General features: G+C 39.7%; 1 protein-coding gene across 7 annotated transcripts in view; it reads right to left on the reverse strand.

Annotated features, from left to right (window-relative positions):
- METTL25 (methyltransferase like 25) overlaps positions 1 to 21,470 on the reverse strand; it is a 130,591-nt gene that overhangs the window by 103,679 nt on the left and 5,442 nt on the right. For all 7 annotated transcript variants that reach the window (XR_007135975.1, XR_007135976.1, XM_047788352.1 and 4 more), the window contains exons 2-3: positions 3,673 to 3,837; positions 2,838 to 2,944 (exon numbers count right to left, since the gene is read on the reverse strand). Coding sequence is in view for 5 of the 7 variants with exons in the window: in XM_047788352.1 (XP_047644308.1) it covers positions 2,838 to 2,944; positions 3,673 to 3,837 (272 nt within the window). In the remaining 2 variants the exon portion in view is untranslated. The remainder of the gene's footprint in view (positions 1 to 2,837; positions 2,945 to 3,672; positions 3,838 to 21,470) is intronic.

A 21,470-nucleotide genomic window follows, 5' to 3' on the forward strand; every position in this document is an offset into this window, starting at 1 on the left:
TATACTTTTGATGATCTTATTATCTATCTTTCCTCATTAGGATAGAAACGCCATAAGGGCAAAGCAGTGTTTTGTTCACTCCTGTAGCTTCAGCATCTATAATGATACCTCATACATGGTAAGAGCTAAAGAAATATTGGATAAATGCATGCAAGTATGAATGGATGAGCATATTTTAGACATAAAAATCAAGAGGGTGTTCCCGTCGTAGCTCAGTGGGTAATGAACCCAACTAAGATCCATGAGGATATAGATTTGATCCCTGGCCTCACTCGGTGTGTTAAGGATCCGGCATTGCCGGGACTGTGGTGCAGCTCACAGACGCGGCTCTGATCTTGCCTTGCTGTGGCGTGGGCTAAGGCTGTAGCTCTTATTCGACCCCTAGCCTGGGAACTTCCATATGCCACAAGTGTGGCCCTAAAAAGCAAAAAAAAAAAAAAAAAAAAAATTAAGTAAGAAGGTAATGGGAATGAGAAGGGCAAAGGTTTTTGGTACATAAGGAGCAGCATGGTTGAAACAAAAATGAATTTTTTTTCTTCTCTTGTTCTCTATGGTCACTAGCAAAGTTAAGATTTCAGTATGAGTTTCCAACTATCCCCATGAAATCTTCATCTATTAAATCTGCATTTAAAAAATAAAAATAGGACATACATAGATTTTAAATTTAGCTACTGAGAATTGGATATTGCTATCAAGAAATTTCAAGAAAGACCCTATAAGCCTTTAATTCAGGGTATTTCATTCACTAGGAGCAATCTTCATTACTATGAAAAAAGTTCCTTTAGAACAGGTCTAACATGATTATCTTATGCTATTTCAAAATTTTTTTCTCTGCCCTTTAGAAATAAATCTTCTTGATTAATTTAGTTGTTTATTGTGTAATATTTCATATAAATAAAAAATAATATATGCAGTCAAAACATAAACTTAGGAGGCATGACAATAAACGGCCCTTAAAGATTTAAGTATAGGTGACTTATGTGGAAGGTTAAGAAAACAGTGACAGGGTAAAAACAAAGAGAAAAAAGAGAAGGAAGGCAGTCCAATAAAAGGTGCCTTCTTAAGCAAAACACTACTTTAAGACAATCTGGGTTTAACTGCACGGAAAACTGAGAGCCAGTGTAGAACACATACCTCAGAACCATCCTACTTGGAAGGTTTGGAAATTGATGTTATTTGTTTATGAACTTGTATTACTCGTTGATGCAAGGAGGAATTAGTCTTCAGACCTAGTATGAAGGCTTCGCTTTAACAGCCAGAGAAAACCCACAGAACTTAACAGGAAGAAAGAAGGCTGGCACACCACGAGATGGTAGAGCCCAAGGTACTTGCGTAAGGCATCCAGTAGCACTGCTACATCCGGGAACCCACCAGCCATCCTAAGAACTAGAATATTAGTATTTCCGCTGCTTATAACTGCATATCACATCTCCCTACTTCACCTGTCAAAGGTAGTAACTATTCTCAAATTATTGTTTATGATTCCCCTGCTTCTTTTTTTTTGTCTTTTTTTTTGCTATTTCTTGGGCCACTCCCGCGGCATATGGAGGTTCCCAGGCGAGGGGTCGAATCGGAGCTGTAGCCGCTGGCCTACACCAGGGCCACAGCAACGCAGGATCCGAGCCGCATCTGCGATCCACACCACAGCTCACGGCAACGCCGGATCCTTAACCCACTGAGCAAGGGCAGGGATCCTAGTCAGATTCGTTAACCACTGCGCCACGACGGGAACTCCCCCTGCTTCTTTAATATTTTTTGCATAGATTTTTTTGCTTAAAGAATATACTGTTATTTTGCTTAAGAGCTTTTTTAAAATGATACCATAAAACACGTTATCTTCTGTAAGTTACTTATTTTTCCCATTCGATTCTATGTTTCTAATGTTCACGCATGTGCTATGTAGGTTTTACTGCGTACTTGCCCTCTGCTCCAGCTGAGTAGTGCTGCCATGGTGAGCCTGTTACCGATCCTGATAGGGCCTGCTCAGGTATAACATACTGGAGAAAAAACTCAAACTACTGCCTTAGCGCTTACCTTTAGCCCCTGCCCTAGAGCTCTACGTTGCCGGAAGTGGTTCTGCCTGCCTGGCCCAAGTTCTGATAGTTTTCTAATCGCCCTCAAACTCTCCACAAGTCTGGGAGAACACAAGGAAAAGATTCTAACACCGAATAAAAACTGAAGCAGGGAAAATCCTCCATTACCTCCATAGATGTTCTTACAGGGATCAGAAAAATAACTTACTATTTTTGTAGGCCAGGAATAAGAAAAATAACTTCCTATTTTTATAGGCCAAGGCAGGCAATCACTGATTTTATTTTAACATCTGTTTTCAGAGATCACTGCCTTTCATGAAGGCTCTGTTTCACAACAGGAGTTCATTGTAATTCTGACACCGAAAGAATCCCAGCTCCAAACACAGTGTCGCTGTGTTACGAGCATTAGGCAGGTGCCAGCCCACAGCTTGGTAACCCAGGCCCTTGAGAAGACCTAGTGGCCAACAATTCTGCACAATGTCATCGTCCTAATGCCACCTCAAACTGGAGTCACCACGTAAGAAAAAGAGAATTCCCCTTAGCTTTCAACCACTCTGAAGAGAGTGAAATTTGTGGCAAACATTAACTGTCATAGTTCATCTTTAGTATAAATTTGTTAAAACTGCAGCATATTGGGAAATCAGAGTGCATATTTAAAGGATCAGATATGATGTGTCATCTCTCACATAAGCCATTACTTAATGACATTTTAAAGGCGAGGCAGTAATAGCAGAAAAGGAAATCTGAAGGATACAAAAAACAGCAATAATTTTAACACCTAAATATATAGGGAAATACTCTTACCTGCTTTACTCCATAGTAATCAGCAACACTGCTGATAAGCTCCGACATTGCCTGAACTTCATGAGACTTTTTCAAATTCATAAACTCATCTGGCTTCACATTTTTATCTTAACAAAAATAAAACAAAAATAAAATACGGCTATTAGAGAAACATAATTTAGTAAGAATCATCAGTTGACACTTACGTTTTCTGTAATTACCTATGAAAATAATATAGAGATCCTATTGTGGTATCTGTACGATAAATCTGTTAGTTTAGCTGCCATGAATCAAATTTGAAATAATAAAATGAAAAGACCCACAGAACACTATTAAAAATGTTTCCTGAAACCAATCAATTAACTACACAGGAAAAGACGGATAACTAGACTATGAGGAAGGAAGAAAACACAGAGATCTATAGCTAAGTTGTTCTGTCCGATACGGCACATGAGAAAACCCGCTCATTTAGAGTGAGTCTATCAGGGCTCATGATACAAGATCTAACAATAAATGAAGAACATGTTGCTTAAGGAAGTTCCCTTGTGGCTCTGCGGTAATGAACCCAACTAGTGTTCATGAGGACACAGGTTCGATCCCTGACCTCGCTCAGTGGGTTAAGGATCTGGAGTTGCTGTGAGGTATGACGTAGGTTTGTGTTGCTGTGGCTATGATGTAGGCTTGCAGCTGCAGTTCCAATTGGATGCTTAACCTGGGAACTTCCAGATGCTGCGAGTGCAGCCCTAATAAGCACAAAAAAAAAAAAAGGAAAAAAGAAGAAAAACATGTTGCTTAAAAAACAATATATTGCTTCTAAATGCCTAAAAAACATACACACACACACAAACACACTTACCAGTTCTCTGTTTTTGATTTCCTCGGAGGGCTATAAGCAACTGTTCTAAAGGAGTACATATTCCCAAGTTTTGTACAGAATAACATTTTGCAGCCAGAGCAAAGGCTTCCACACTAACCAGCTTCTGGGAAGTTTCACAAAATACTTTTGGAAAATCAGTACTATCTAAAAACATCAGGATTAAAAAGAGAAATGTTAGGAACAAAATAAATAATTTGTCTGATAAATGAAAAACACTGATCTTACAATAAATTACATTTTCATTTTGGTGTGAATTTTGACAATATTACTAATGGTTCCATTAAAGTTATTATTTAAACTATTAGGCATTTGTAACACCCACTATTCTCTTAATACATTATACAATTATATACTTAGATCCCAAATTAAAATTTGGCCTTTTTGTTGTTTCCAGAGCCAAAAAAGAAAGAAGTTTAAAACCCTGCTAAACTGTAATGTGGTCTTTAAATTTATGAATGGTCCTGGCTGAGGCACAGCTGTGAGTTTAAGGGAGGTCAGTTTATGCGATACGTTACCCCCTGTCCACACTGCATGCAGAACAAGAGCAATATCCCCAGTGGTATGTTATTATAAAACAGTTCTTGCATCATTTGGACCATGTAGAATTGTGTGGGGGTATGTATATGTGCTTCATGCACCATCAATATGAGTTCTAAAACTAATCAGGTTATGATTAGGTGAAAACGGTTCATTTTCCTCCAATGATCAGTTTTAAACCGGTGTCTAAGATTCACCCGGAAACTACTGGTAGTTGCAGAAGGCTCCCTCACTCAGGAGAGCACGCATGGTAAAGCTGCCACACCGTTCGCAACATCCAGCGGCCTCTGCACGAGGACCACCCCCCCTGCTGAACCCAGATGCGGCTACACCTCGCCAAGGTGAACTATGCCGGTTTCAGGCAGAAGTTTGAAGAATATCAAAAGATTCACAACATTTTCTTTCTCCGGAACTATAATCCCTGAAGCATGTGTCAGGTAGAGAACCTGCCTCAGCCTGAGTCCTCAAGGGATGACAGCAAAGATATCACTGCTGTCAAACTACAAGGAACATGCAGCACACATGAAGAGGACACACGGCTGCATAATCCTGCCTGTTCTAACAGATACACAGCAGTATACATTTACTTTTTTATTTTTTCAGTTTCATTTTCCTATAATCATTTTTTTTGTTTGTCTTTTTGCCTTTTTCTAGGGTCGCTCCTGCAGCATATGGAAGTTCCCAGGCTAGGGGTCTAATCAGAGCTGTAGCCACCGGCCTACACCACAGCCCCAGCAACGCGGGATCTGAGCTGCATCTGTGACCTACACCACAGCTCACAGCAACGCTGGATCCTTAACCCACTGAGCAAGGCCAGGGATCGAACCCGCAACCTCATGGTTCCTAGTAGGATTCGTTAACCACTGAGCTACGATGGGAACTCCCCCCTACAATCATTTTTGATGCATGTTTGTGAAAGTTAGAGGCATTCTAATTTGTATGTAGTGGATCAAAGAAACTCTTTGGATGGACTAGTCCGACTGAGTCCATTTACTTAAAGTTATTTTTAATAACTAAAAAAATACATCCAGTGGTTAAATAAAGTATTTAAAATGTTCACCTGACAAACGCATGGTGCAATTCAGGGAACAACTTTGATTCTACCAGAAAAAACATACCATATGTTATGAAGTCCATTCTAGCATAGCTGACCCTCCTAAGTTACCTATGACATAAAAAACCTTCCTAAACACAAAGAGTAATGATACTCCCTGGCAAAAATTATAAGCAAGAAAACTGATGAAGGCTTGTAGGATGCTAAATAAAAACTGCATGTTTAGGGAGTTTCCGTTGTAGCTCAGCAGAAACAAATTCAACTAGTGACCATGAGGTTGCGGGTTTGATCCCTGGCCTCACTCAGTGGGTTAAGGATCTGGTGTTGCCCTGAACTGTGGTGTAGGTTGCAAACATGGCTCAGATCCTGTGTTGCTGTGGCTGTGGAGAAGGCTGGCAGCTGTAGCTCTGATTCAACCCCTAGCCTGGAATATCCATATGCAGCGCATGCCTAAAAAAACAAAAACAAAAACAAAACAAAACAAACGTACATGTTTAGGATAGAATCTTTTGAAACCCAAAGCTATTAAGTTGATGGTAGTAATGTTTATCAAATCAATAAGAATAAAATCAGTAGATGCATCACCTCCATTTCTAAATCAACTAAATAGAAATGTAAACTATAAGATCACCACAGTGAATTTATTTCAGGTACATTTTATGTATTATATAAAGTTCTTTGGACCATTTACAAACTGAATTTACTAACACAGCCAAAGGTAATAAAATCCACATCAAAATATTTAGGCACGATACAGAGGGGGAAATTCAGTCAACTATTAAGTGAGACTCTCAGGTTTAAGTGCAGTCTCAACATCCCCAGCTTCCAAGGCAGTAATTTCTTAGAGTGTGATAGAATAAGAGTATTGCATCTCAGTGCAGAGGGACTATTATAGTAGTCGGTTATTGGACAATGTTGCCAACAGAAAGAAATGTGATGTTTCTGTTGGAGAAGTAAAGGTTCAAATCAATTTAACTATCCTATTGAAAATACTTGAAAAAAGTCCAACCTAAGCTGAATGAATGTTGTTAATTTGGTTTTAATTATAAGCCTCCTAGTAATTTCAGAAATTTGGAGATCTAAATTGCAAAGATATTATCTTTTTAACAATGCTTACTTTTACAAAAAGGATGGTGTTTTGATTCAGTCCATTAGTTTATGTCATTTAGGCCTACAGCAGTTTATTCAGAGAGTCTATAAAGGTGTAAAAAAATCTTTTTGAATTACAAAAATACAGTTTTGTACTTTGCGTTCAAATGATCCAGTTGGTACCTTGCATTACTTGTGATTTTTAGGGATTCAGAGACAGAGGGGTCAACAATCTTGCCTTTACTTTTCACTTGGAAACGTTACAGGGCAGGGCAATGGCATTTGCAGTCTTCACAGCGCGTCCCTAGGTCCTTGTATACTGAGTCTGGGTTTGGCAACCGGCAAAACAGAAACCACAGTGCTACTCAACTTATTTAGTTAATTCTTAGTTAGATTTTTTTACACAGGGAAAGCTTTAAGGTTGATGCCCATTGCACCTGCACATTATGTGGCTTGATTATTTTGTCAATATCTCCCTCTACTGGAAGTACCAGTTCTGCTTTATCACACACTTTTCTTTCTTTCTCTTATTTTTTGTACACCCTACACTACTTCAAGGAAGTTTCTTACAAGACAGGTTATGTGGGCATGAGGGAGCAAAGATAGCAAAGAAGCAAGGAAGACATTAATTCTACAAGTATGAGACCAGGATATCCCTAAGTATCTTTTTTTTTTTTTTAAACAGCAGAGGTCACTGTACAAGGACAGATAGAAAAGATACACATACACATATTGGCTTATGAAAATCTCAAGGGAGAGAAATGAATAATAACGTTTCAAAGCTAAAAACAGAACAGAATAAATGAATATATAAGATTTATATTTAATATAAACAAAGTTTCAAAACTAAATACTTGATATCTTACTTGAATATCTATCACTGTAAGGAAAACAGAGTCCTGTCGGGATTCACAATTATCTCATCACTATTGCTTCTAACATTTATTGCACATATACTATGTGTCAGGCACTGTGCCAAACAGCTTCCATTTAATGGACCAGTCGTATAAGCTAGTTGCATAGGGCTCCTATCCCCATTTAGAGAGAAACAAATCAAGAACTTAGAAAGGCTGCGATTCAGCCAAGTTCACACAAAGTATCGAGGCATGTGAACCAAGACTGTGTTCAGACCTTGCTTTTAATTCCCACATTTGATCAACATGCCACAGCAGTGAGTTCAGTGAGCAACAAATGAAATCAAGAAAGGCAGCAATTTTTAAAAAGTTCTAGGCAGATCTGACTGTCAGAATCAGGAGTAGCGAGAATTTCCTCTGGCAAAAATCAATATATGGTAATATCTTAACATAGTTCAAACTCACTTTATCTTCTTTCACTTGCCTCCCCTCAAAATCTCTCTCTTTATCAGAGTGAGTTTTGATAGTCTGAGAGAGAGGATGAGAAAAAGAATGTACATATTCCTATAACTGGGTCGCTATGGTGTCCAGCAGAAATTGACACAACACTGCAAATCAACCATACTCTAATACAAATAATTTTGTTTAAAAAAATCAAGAAATTAAAAGAGTAATTTCTACATATAAAACAACTGACTAGTCTGAAAAAGAAATTAAAAGTTTTTATAAGATAATACCTATTTCTAGGAACAAAGCAACCCTGCTGCCTCAGGCCCAGTTGAAAAGCAATAATGCCTTGCATATAGCCGGTATTCAGTAAGTAGGGAATAAACGAAGAAAGGAATGAATGGAAAGCAATTCCTCAATACGTTTACTAGGGTAGTGCGACCGGCTACACTGAGAGAAAAACTCTGTGGTTCTGGGACAGCAGTGATCACTGGGGCCGCGAGGACTTCGGCAGGACTGCCGAGCCAGTTACAAGAGCATAAACCTCAGCTCAGGCCTAGAGTTTACAATCATAATGTGAGGCAAAAGTAATTTAAAACATCTGGAATGCAATGCAAGATAAAAGGCAATTATGTGCTCAATTTTGACCTTCAGACTGTTATAGGGTTAGGGCAAAGGTCACAAGTGTTATTATCACACAGCCTAGAAATATTCTGTGGTGCAGAAGTTCAGGAAGAAATCAAAAGGGCCCTCTTTTGTTGGGGGGGCTGGTATGCAGCTGCAACATGCAGAAGTTCCTGAGCCAGAGACTGAACCTGCATCGCAGCAATGACAATGCCAGGTCCTTAACCTGCTGAGCCACCGGGGAACTCCAGCAGCACCCTTTTAACAACCATCTTCACGAGGCCACAGAAATGTTGTGGACTCACGTCTGCACGAAGGTCCTACAGGTGTCTCCAATTCAAAAGGCCCCAAACTGAACGGAACGTTCTCTTGCTCACCAAACCTTGCCCTTCTCCTACTTCCCATCCTGTTTAATGGAGTCATCAGTCACCCAGTGCTGAAGTTAAAAGACTCTACATTATCTTGAATACCACCTCAATCCACATATCCAGTCGCCCGTTAATCCCAGTGTAAAAATGTCTTTCACTTGGGAGCCGCCTCCTCGCCCCCATCACTGCCATGGTTCAAACTCTATTAAATAAAGTACCACCAGGGTTACCGCAATAGTTTCCACAGATGATTCGCATTCCTTATCAATACAACTCCCATAGCACAAAGCTCGATAAGTCTGGTTGAACTGAACTGAACATGTTTTCCATGTTTTCTTTTTTTTAATCATTTATTTTTACATATATATTTTTTCTACTGCACAGCATGGTGACCCAGTTACACATACATGCGTACATTCTTTTTTCTCACATTAAGTGTGCCATCATAAATGACTAGACAGGGTTCCCAGTGCTACACAGCGGGATCATGTTTTCTGAAACGGAAATTTATTTATATCCCATCCAAGTTTAATTATACAGCTGAAGGTTCTGGCTTCCACAACAGTTGTCTTTAGGCTTCAATCAAAAATTAAAGCCGTCCCAGAGTTCCCTGGTGGCTCAGTGGGTTAAGGATCCACAGTGGGTTAAAGATCCAGTGTTGTCACTGCTGTGGCTCAAACTGGATCCCTGACCTAGGAATTTCTACATGCCGTTGGAAACAGGCAAAATTTAAAAAAAAAATTAAAGCTGTCTTGTTGAACTATGAAAATTATAGATAGGATGTATTAAATTTTATGAATGTTTGAGATATATCCATAACCCTACACTCTATGTAAGGAAGAAAACAGAATATACACTAGTGCTTTTTTGAATAAAGCAATGTATATCACTCAATCATGTGCTAGGAAACTTTTGCATAAGCTCCAGCATAAGTTATGGTTGCATACGAAATGAAAGCAATATGTTATTTCAACACGTAAACCATGCTCTTAGAAAGGATGAGATACAGTTAGCAAAAACCTGATACGCCGATTCTTACTGTGCCAAAATTAACATCACACTGAATGTATACTGTACATGTAACCATTTCAAAAGCATGTTCACATTTAACCAAATTATTTACAAAAATGAAATTAAACATAAAAATAGGAGGATCTAACCACAGTATTACTACCCTAACAGATCCTTTCCATAGTTTAAGTTGAAGGAAAATAAAAATATCATAGAAAGAAGCAGCAGTTTAGAAAATTGATTTGGTATGTAAAAAAATAAACACCTTTGGGATACCTACTATGTGAAAGGTAATAACCGAACCTGAAAAAGCTAATTTGATCCATCTAGGAGACACGGTGTCGTGTCATTTACACAGCCTGTGGACAAATACTCAATGTGGATTCGAGAGGGCTCAAAACTCCCAGTTAGAATTCTTTTGGGATGCCACACGGGACACCTTACTTCGGCACTTGAACTTGTTTTTTCCTCTGATACCGTCTTCTCTCAGACATTTTCATGGTTCTCATTCTCATTTCCTTCAGGTCTTTACTCAAACATCATCATTTCAGTGCAAATCTCCCTGACAGTCCTATCTGAAACTACAACCCCACTCAGCTCTGATTCCTCACTGATTCGCTGTCAATTTTTTATAGCACTTATCACCATCTGGCATAGTAAGTACGATGCAAGAGGACACAGATTTTTACTCACTGCCACATCTCAAGAACCTAGAAAAATGGCTGTCATAGCAGGTACTCAATGAATGAACCAGTAAATGAATAAAGACTAGGTCTGAATTCTGGTTCTCAGGGTCTATGAGCAATCCATTTTTTTTCTCTCAGGGTTTAGGAGCAGTCCATTTTTCTGCTCTAGGACTTGATTTCTTTATAAAGAGGGGAAATAACAATTTTACAAAGTCTCAAGGAATATAAATACAGGAATACACCCACAGCATGCTAAAACAGAGCCTAGCACACAGTAGGCAACTCCCAAACCACAAAGTCCAAACTAAGTAACCCAGTGTCCTAGCAAACATGTGTGACTTTGTTAGAAAATGGGTAGAAAATATCCAAATATTTAGGCCTTGAAAACCACATAGGCTAAGAGAGAAGCAAGCAATGATGAGGACAAATCCTCAGTTTCTAAAGGCGGGGCTGCAGAAGAAAGGCAGTGTGAGGTCTGGAAACTGGCTGGATCTCCGGCACGAGAACGAAAGCATGACCGGGGACAGGGGAGCTGCAGCGGGAGACGAGACGTCGAAGTACGATGGCCAGCGCTGGTCCCACAGGGTAAGGAGGTCAGAGCAAGAGCTTTCTCCATGTTTCCGAGCCCGGGGGTGAGCACGTCCTAGAATCAGTGTGAAGGCTCAAGAGAGAATTTTACTACTGAGGCTATTTCTCACCGAATGTGATGTGAAATTTGGGAGACAAATGATAATCCTGACTATGCCTTAAAGACCTAAGATACAGAGTTTCAAATCGGCTTTATTACAGTGCTTTAATTTTCTGCCTGTCTCTATCTTCAGAAAATAAACAAAACCAAGAGATAGATTACTAGAAAGTCCATAACTTTAAATTCCACTTAAAACTAGAAGAATTAGTTAAATATTTGTAAACACTTTCTGAAAAATAAATTCAACTTCATAATCAGTATTGATTTTGTTAGCAAAATAGAAAATAAATTCTAGATTGTAAAGCTTTAAAAACTGATTTACAATTGTAAAGAGTACTTTTAAAAATGAACCTATTTGAGTGCAGTAAGAATCTATTTGCTCTTCTTCTGTTCCCACTACAGACATCTCGTTTCCCACTTCTGCTGTATTTTCTGTGGGCTGCACCAGAGTGCCTCGTGGCGGCAGTGATCTCTCACTGAGAAGACCACTATTTCCTTTCCTTACATGGACTGACTTGAGCCTAGGCTTCCGGGATTTCGAGAAGAAAAAGAATGTCCAGTTTGCTGTTTATTATTACTATTATTATTGGCCAAGCCTAGCACACGCAGAAGTGTCCAGGCCAGGGATCAAATCCACACCACAGCAGTGACAACGCCAGACCCTTGTCCCCTAGGCCATCAGGACTTCCAGTGTGTTTATTATTGAGGCAGGAAAAATAAGCGCTTCTTTGTCCCAGGTAAACAGTAATTGTAAGTATAATTAAATTACTAGCAAGGGACTTTGAGAGAGTAAAATTAAGTCATACTTCTCTTTTAAAACTGTATTTTCCCATTGTGTACTCATTAACTTGAGTTTAATTTCACCTGCTAGTCTATTCCAAACTCCATTACTTTTATTTCAACATCAACACAAAAGAGATGTGTCTATTCTACAGTCTCTTAACTGTAGTCAGTTATAATCATCTGCCGAGTAAAAGGAATGTGCAAAAGGAATCTGCATTAAATATACACTTTCTTGGGAGTCCCTGGTGTGGTGCAGAAGAAACGAATCCAACTAGGATTCCTGAGGATGCGGATTCAATCCTTGGCCTCACTCAGTGGGTTGGGGATCCCGTGTTGCCATGAGCTGTAGTGTGGGCTGCAGATGCAGCTCGGATCCCATGTTGCTGTATATATGAATATATATACTTTCTCTATCTAGTTTCTACTGTAGCTCCAGCAAATCTTGCTTAATTTTTGCAACTGATGTGTAGAATTCATAAAAGCCAGATCAATTTTATTCTCTGGGAGCCATTATTCAAGGTGGCTACTGTACAGAGAATAAACTAGGAAAATGCCCACGCACACTTCACATTTGCAATCATCACTGTTGTTTTAATGATCCCGTAAGAGGGAACAATTCAGTTTCAGCCACTGCCACTGGTGTGGCCTGAAGATACTGGCCTGAGACACTCTGCAGGCCAGTGTCTCAGACACTCCGACAAGGAGAGGAACTGTTCTGCAGCACTTCATAAAGGTTAATTAATGTTTGAAAATATATAAATGTATCATAATAAAGAACAACAAGTGAAAAGGGAAAAAAAAAGAATACGCACAAGTGTTGGTCTAAATCAAGATAAAGCTAAAGAGTTTTGTAATGCTAACAATGCTTTCAACCAGCGTTCTTGCTGTCTATGGCGTTTCATGCCTTTTTTAAAAAGAGTTACTACAGCAATCATTTGAATTAGCCTTTAAGGGGATTTGTGACCTAAGAGATTAAGAATCACTGTCTTTTACTGTTTCCTCACCTTTTACTTTGCCCAGTGTTAATATTATAACAGACAATCCAACTAAGTATTTTTCTTTTGGCTTCTAGAGATAATTTTAAATATTTAAAACAAATAATCTTCTTCATTGGTAGATAGCTATTAATTCTTAATATAAATTTCATATTTTTAAAATTAACCTAACTTTGAAAAGATAGTCCTTTTCTTTCTAGTTTTTACTATTAAACAGATCCTCTCTTACCTCTAGTGCTTTATGTTACTATTCTGAGTTTTTTAGATAATACCCATCTAACAATACAATCTAAACAATTTAAGGTACGAAAACATACAGATCAGTCTGTCCCATTTGACAAAATACACGTTAATAAAAATGAATGGTTTTAATAAATTTGCATGATCTAAATTTCAGCCTCTAATGAAGGCAAGATGATCACCTTTTTGCATAATTCCAGAAATATCCTAAGTGACACATACAACCACCTAATCCAAAAGAATGAACCACATAAGGTACTTTCTGACTAAAAATATACATTTAAAAGAAATTCACACCAGGTGAACAGGGAGATAAAAGGAAGATTGAAAAGAACAAACAGGGAGTTCCCGTCGTGGCCCAGTGGTTAACGAATCTGACTAGGAACCATGAGGTTGCAGGTTCAGTCCCTGCCCTTGCTCAGTGGGTTAACGATCCGGCGTTGCCGTGAGCTGTGGTGTAGGTTGCAGATGCGGCTCGGATCCTGCGTTGCTGTGGCTCTGGCGTAGGCCGGTGGCTACAGCTCCAATTCAACCCCTAGCCTGGGAACCTCCATATGCTGCGGGAGCGGCCCAAGAAATAGCAACAACAACAAAAGACAAAAGACAAAAAAAAAAAAAAAGAAAAAAAACCAAACAAACAGAAGTAGAAATAAATTACCCTGTTAAAGTCTGTGAGATTAAAAATGACCCTCCTGCTCCAAACAGAGAATTATGTTACAATAATTTAATAACAAAACTATACTTCCAAATCGGTCTTTGATAGAAAATTTTATAGTATATTAAGCAGTATTAAACATTTATAAATGGAGCTGTTGCAGACAAAAGATTCACTGTGCTTAAATAATGCTTTCATAATTAACAGATGCAAAAAGCAGTCAATTACAGATAATAATCTCTGACAAATAACTGTCGACAAAGATGGAGCCATCTGTGGTGGAAATCTGAATAAACTGTAAAAATGCTGTCACTTTTTAAATTAAAAAAATAGTTGTCATGGATTACTTCAATTCTAACTAAAATGACATAAAAATTCTTAGGAAACACATAGAGAAAAATAAAACAATAAATAAGAAACAGCTTGATGAGCAGGGGCAAGGAGAGGAACTGGTAGAATTAGAACTTGATTGTGAGAATTATAAAAATTAACCCAGGAAACAACAGAACAACTGAAATACATACTGCTGGACTTTTACATTTCAAATATAAACAATGTTGAAAATTTTATCTGAAAAATGAAATCACCTAGTTTTGGATAAATGCAGTGTCATATAGTTGGGAATCCAACATTTTTTTAAATATAAGAAAACCCAGGAGTTCCCGTCGTGGCACAGTGGTTAACGAATCTGACTAGGAACCATGAGGTGGCGGGTTCGGTCCCTGCCCTTGCTCAGTGGGTTAAGGATCTGGTGTTGCCATGAGCTGTGGTGTAGGTTGCAGACATGGCTCGGATCCCAGCATTGCTGTGGCTATGGTGTACAGCTACAGCTCCTATTCAACCCCTAGTCTGGGAACCTCCATATGCCAGCTGGTGCACCCCCTCCACCCCCCAAAAAAACAAAAGACAAAAAAAAAGAAAAAAGGAAAACCCATAAAGACTGAAAAGCATTTTCTTGGGAAATGTTCAGAATTACAGCACTTTTGTGTATCGCTTAATCTAAAACGGGTATTATAATTCTCAGACCACATCAAATGGCTAGAATTCTGCAAAAGCAAGAAATATTCCATCTTCCCATTCTGTTGTGTACTACATTTACTTTCTCTTTTATCTCCCTTACTGGAATGTGATTTTTTTGAAGACAGAGATTATGCCTCGTTCACCTCTGTATTCATCTACAACATCTAGCACAGTGTTATTCTAAGAAGATGCTAAGTGATTTTTGTAAAAATAAATCAGGGTACAAAAACAATCAGGCACCCAGAGGTCATGTAAGGTTTAGAGACTACTGACCTATTCTTAAGTCTGTCAATGACCACAGCAAATTCTGAGGAATACTGATCTTACAGAGGTCATGGAAGAGATGCTCAAGGATTACCTACGCCTTCCTCTCAACATCAGAAGGATGAAATTCATTTCAATCTCTTCTGGTCCTTGTAGAGCAGTGATAATCTATACTACTCAAAAAAAAAAAAAAGTGAGCTAATTCTAAAATTTTAAGGTGGAAAATGAGTGGCTGGGGGGCAATAAATATCCACCCTTAAGCGTCTTTACTTGGGCAAGCTCAAGCACGGTTTATCTAGAACTGAATGCTTTACTTCCCCAACCAGCTCCTCTGCGGATTTTCCTAATTTTGCTAATGATAGCACTCATTATTATTAAGATATTACCAAAATCAATCTCTTAGAATTATCTTTGATTCCTCCATTTCTCTAAACCCTATATTGCTAGCAGTGAATCTGTTAAAGCTATCACCTCCTTTGCATTTTCACTACCACCAGCTTGCCCCAGGCACATCCTTCGTCCTCAGGCTACCACTAAGGGATCCAGAACCAGTGTCCCGTGGACAGATAATTCCAAAGAGCTTAAGAGACTGGTCTTCCAGATATTGGCTGCAGTGTGTTTTCCTGACTTCATTTTTAGCTGTTGAGCTATGCCTACAACACTTTCTTTAATGCTCCTCACTGCCCGTGGTGTACAGGGTCCCACCTTCCCGCTCTCGCTTAGTCTGCTCCGTCTACCTGGAGCGCCACATCCTCCTTATCTAACTACATTAAATCCAACCCACGTTCAATAAGAGCCCACTACACATGGCATTCACTACATACCGGCCCCAGAATTCACAGGAGGAGAGTCAAAGGAAACTGTCGTTAGGACACAATATGCTAAGTGTTCTAATAAAGGAAGAAATAAAAGAATATACTAATAACTAGTTCTGCTATTTACTTAAGTTGACCTGGGCTTTGAAAGATGAGAAATAAATGAATGTCAACTACGTAGATAATGTGGAGGAGTTCCAGGCAAAGAACTTCATTAAAAACTAGGAGGGAAAATGCACGGCACATTCAAGCCGTAAGGCAGCCAAGGCACTGGGCGAGTGGGTGGAGGGAGAGTGGCAGCAGCGGGGCTGGTGAAAGCACGTCCTCAGGCTCCCTGCTTTCACCTCTGGTTCAGGATGTATCTTAAAAATCGAGAACAGACATCAAGTTATTCTTCACCATCAAAGGTGATCTGGAGTCGGATCGTGGAGGAAGTTCAATCATTTATTGACTTGGCTGACCCACTGATGAGTGGTTAGAGGGTTTTTCCCTTCAAGATGCAGGTTAACCCAGGCCTTCAGCACGATCCTGGCTTTAACAGTAGGGAAGCATAAACACTGGAGATAAAACCTCTAAATCATCCTATTTTGAGCACTAGAAGCAACTCGAGATACCTCTTAGGCAGATGACCCATAAATATTTTTGGTCCTCAGTCTCCTTTGAGAATGTGAAGCAAACTCTTAAAATCATTTTTAGGAGGTACAAGGAAACTGACTGAAGCCCACAAACCGAGAGCCATCATCTCCAGTGCTTTGGGGGCGTATTTTTCAGTTTGCGAGAAGGGAACTATGTACCTACAGAGATATGCAACCAAATTAGGCAAATTCCTGATTTGTTTCAAGAGAAGCTGCAAGTACAGATTAGTATGTGTTGGCTAATACATATGCAAATACTTACTGGCAATTCAAAAGGTGTTCATAAGCCACGTGAGAAGGGCTGGCTATTTTTCTGCCTCATTTATTGATGCGCACGCTAAGCATCTTCTTAGATGAGGAAACTGAGACACACAAATAAACGTCCTGTGCAAGATACACAGCTAATCAGAGTCAAAGATGAATTAGAACCAGGTCTTCCAACTCCTGGCCTACCCGAGGGTAGCAGAATATGGAAAGAAGGGCTAATGCTAACATTGTTTAAATGTCTACTCATTTATGTGCTAGGTTTTAACAGACACCTGACTTCAACCCTTTCAGACAGTAGTTATGGTTTCCATTGTTCAAGTGGAAACTGAGGCTCCAGAGCTTAACTAATCGACATGAGATTATTCAGCACAGAAGTATCTGAGCCAGGATTCAAAGCTACACACGACAATCACAAAGCCCACGACTTTACGCGCTGTCTCCTATTTCCCGACATTAATAGCCAAGGTTCCAGCTGGAGAGAAGACAGCAGATAACATCAGGAGGTGAAGAAATTTATTTTGTACGAAATGAAGACCTACTGATGGCTTATGAGCGAAGGAATGACAACACAGGAATGGAGAAGCAACTGAAGTACAGAGTCTGAAAGCAAGAACAACTTTAAGTTACTGCTAAAATTCTGACCCGAGATTTAAAAAGGAGGGAGCTGAACTATTATTATCCATGGAAATGGGAAGCCCTGATGCAAGAGGAATGAAGAAGAGATGGTAGATGATGACTCTAACATGAAGAAAATGAATATTTATAGGCGACCTTTTAAAACACTAAAGTGTGAGATGAGAAAGCAAAAATACACATAGACCCCAGCAGCCATGAGGTCATGTAGGCAAGTTTTTTGTTTTGTTTTTATTTCAGGGAAAGAATTGGACATTATGACAAAACCATGAAGACAGGTTCCCATAACAGCAAATTCACAGCAACATAATTTAAACAAACAGCATGAGTGTCTAAACAAACAGAAGACACTCAAATTTATTCTGATTGGCTAAATATAAATACAATTTCAGTATTATAAGGGAAAAGAGCCACAGATAAGAGGAATCTCCATGAACTCTGGTTTACTCGACTTCTTAATAATTGAATGACATGGGGTTGAAAAGAAGTTGGGAGGGGGTTAACCGCTAAAAACTAGAATATAAATTCAAGTTCTAAATGCCCTCATCTAGGAGTTCCTGTTGGGGCTCAGAAGAAATGAATCTGACTAGTATCCATGAGGAAGCAGGTTTGACCCCTGGCCCTGATCAGTGGGTTAAGCATCCGGCATTGCAATGAGCTGGGGTGCAGGTCGAAGATGCAGCTCGGATCTGGCATTGCTGTGGCTGTGGTGGAGGCCGGCAGCTAGAGCTCCGATTGGACCCCTAGCCTGGGATCCTCCATATGCTGAGGGTGCAGCCCTAAAAAGACTAGATAAATAATAAATAAATAAACGTCCTCATCTAAAAGGAACAATCAGAACGCACTTTCTACAAATCAAGTAAAAAAATGATGAAAAATTATCCTGGGTTCCCACAGATTTGTTCACCCCTACCTATAATTATAGGTATAGCATAGCAGCAACCTAGGAACTCAGCTGACACTTAATCTTTCTGTATTGTGAAATTACTTTCACACTTGCAGTCTCCTCAAAAGACCCGGAAAAATTTTAAGAGAGAAAACAGAGTTTAGGAAAAGACATGCGGAAAGCAAAAGAATAAAAGTTAAATACAACAGTAAAGCAGACGGCACTGACTGTTTCTCGGCTGTTCTCTTTCTATTTCCAACATGCTTTCTGGCTTCACGTGTTTCAAATTATATATGAGCTCAATTTCAATGCACTATAATCACCGCCATCATCACCTCCGGCGAAAAACAATAAGGATAATTTAAGACAAACAGCCATGAAATAATCTATTGCATCTTACTGTGTTGTACAATTAAAATGACAGCAAATTAATTATGCAGATAGATGCTCACCAAAAGGAACCAGTTCTAAACATTTACTCAGCACCCAATCCTGAGAAGGATCTTGGGAGCAACCATAACAGGAAACAGGAGAAGCAGCATATGACCTCAAGAGGCTGCAAGAAGAAAGTCAAGAGCGGCCCTGGAGGCTCAGGCAGAGTCTTAGGGCAGCCCTGGGCTTGGCAAAGTCACGGAGGATGGCTTTGCAGGCAAAGAAACAGGATTTCCTGGGAGCCAAAAAGGTTTTGCACAACAGATTCTAAGCAAAGTTATAAGAAATTGACTTTAAAATATGAATTTATTAATTTACACTGAGAAATATATTTATAACCATAACTGATATCATTCATTTGATAAGACATAGCCTCCTAATTTTAGAATTACAGCTAGAACAAATAAAGCCAGATATTCTCAAAGAAAGTTTTAATAAAGCTGAGTAGCTGGTTGAGGTGCCTGTTTAGTCTTGTTCTATTTCTGTGTCATAAAATATTTTGGCTAGCCTAACTCAAAATATCTTTTCTGTTTTGCCTTTTGGGAGATTCTTCTAGATCATGAAGGCTAATTAACTGCGGAGAACCAAAAGATGACTCACTTCAGAATGTTACAGATTCGTGTATGTAGTCATTACATCCTAAGGACACAGCCTGGGTCCCTTGAAGCGGGTGTAACAAAGTCTTCATCTCTGAGACTCAATATAGGAGACTTGTTTGGTTATCAGCAAGGTATTTAGAAGCTTTTACTACTTTTTTTTTCCCTGCAGATGGTTAATTTCACCTAAATATGTAATAAACTTTTAGAAATTTTTATTTGAAATGATGCCTGCCTTGATTTTTTCTCCAGATTCTTAGGGTATCTTGTAATAGCCAATGCACTGAATTTTCACATAGGGAAAGAATAGTTACTGGTTTCTGTCTCATTGAATTAAGTTAAATAACCCATTAGTTAGATTAAGTCATACAAGAACAACATTGATAAACCTGACACAGACAGAGATCACACCAGAAATGAGATGTCTAGTTCAGCACATTTCAATGGGCACCTTAAATAACACTCTTTAGCCGTCCACGGTTCCCTTTGCTCTTTAAGAACAAGTTACTCATCTAGATGCCAGAAACTGTTCAACATGCTAAAAACACCCAATGAAAAAGGTACACACTGTGCTTTTGTTTTTATAGTTTACGATCTAGTTGAAGATAGAGACAAGCCAGTGGACAGTGACAACAGTACGACAGGTGATAATACGGAGAGAAAGCAGGTTGTTACAGGAGCACACACGTTCCCAGAAGTCCTCGACAATTTATTTCTTCAGAGGGAAGACCTGATTAGTATCATCGCCACGACCACTCTCATCATGTAACAGCCACAATTTACACATCGCCCGTTCTAAAGGAGGAGCCACATCACATCACCTTTCAGCTTTACTACAACTTTGGAAGACAGGCCAGATGCTTTTGAAAAAGGAAAACAGCAGCAGCGGCAATCAGCTGTGATGGACAGCCAGCAGCTCACAGCTTCGAAGCTGGCGGCACTGGCACAGAGACCACACTCTCCTCCAGGAAACATGACAGCTCGTACAGTCCGCCACTATCTGACTGAAGTCTATGGCCATGTCAACTTCATAATCATGGAGCTCCCGTGGTGGCTCAGTGGTTAACGAATCCAACTAGGAACCACGAGGTTGTGGGTTCGATCCCTGGCCTCGCTCAGTGGGTTAAGGATCTGGCGTTGCCATGAGCTGGGGTGTAGGTCACAGATGCAGCTTGGATCCCACGTTGCTGTGGCTGTGGTGGAGGCCAGCGGCTTCAGCTCCGATTCGACCCCTAGCCTGGGAACCTCCATGTGCCGCAGGAGCGGCTCAAGAAATGGCAAAAAGACAAAAAAAGCAAAAGAAAAGAAAAGAAAGTTCATAATCATGACTGAGCACAGATAAAAACAAGAACACTGTACAAGACAGCAGCTTCCAAGGAAGCAGCCCCGTGGAGTTGCTCAAGCGGTGAGAACTGAGGCCCAGTGCCAACAGGTAGGACCAACTAGCCACCTAAGTGAGGGAGACGTGGTTCTCCGACCTCAATCGAGCCTTCAGCGATGGCAGCCCCAGCCAGCACCCCGCCTGCGAAACCAGGAGACCTCAAGCCAGACCCCTCAATTAATCTGCTCTGAATTCCTAACCCACAGAAACTGTTATATTCTGTTATTCAGCAACAATGTGTAACATAAAGTGTGATATTAATACAATTGTGTATCAATGAGTGTGTACCTTTCCAGTTAAAAGAAGTATGAGATTGTATAACTATCCATGAATACTGTTTCCCTTTAATTCTTAGACTATTTTCTTCTCTTTCTTTGAATATATTTATAACAGAGACTTAAATCCAACATCGGAGCCTAATTAGAATCAGCTATCAACTCATCCCCCCCACCCCAGGTCACTCTGTCTTTTAATTCTCTGAACACAGCTACATAAACGCAGCATCAGGGCTCCCTTGGAATCAGCTTCTCCAGCATGAGTCACATTTTCCTGTTTCTTTGTGCATTTAGTAGTCTTCAGGTGAAAAGCAGAACTGTGGATAATTTATTGTAGTGGATTTATTTCGTTTTTCTAAGGATTCTGTTGTTGTTCTACCAGGAAGTTAACTTGCTTGGGCTCAGACTGTGAATCTGTCTCCTCTTCAGCACACAGCAGCTGGTGTCTGCTCAGTGCGTGACTCTCTAGCCTGCCCCTGATGGGGTCCCGGAGCAGAGCGCAGTGGAGCAGGCAGATGAAGATCTGGGTAGATTTAATGGTC

This window comes from Phacochoerus africanus, chromosome 7, assembly GCF_016906955.1.
Source record: "Phacochoerus africanus isolate WHEZ1 chromosome 7, ROS_Pafr_v1, whole genome shotgun sequence".
Taxonomy (NCBI): Eukaryota; Metazoa; Chordata; class Mammalia; order Artiodactyla; family Suidae; genus Phacochoerus; species Phacochoerus africanus.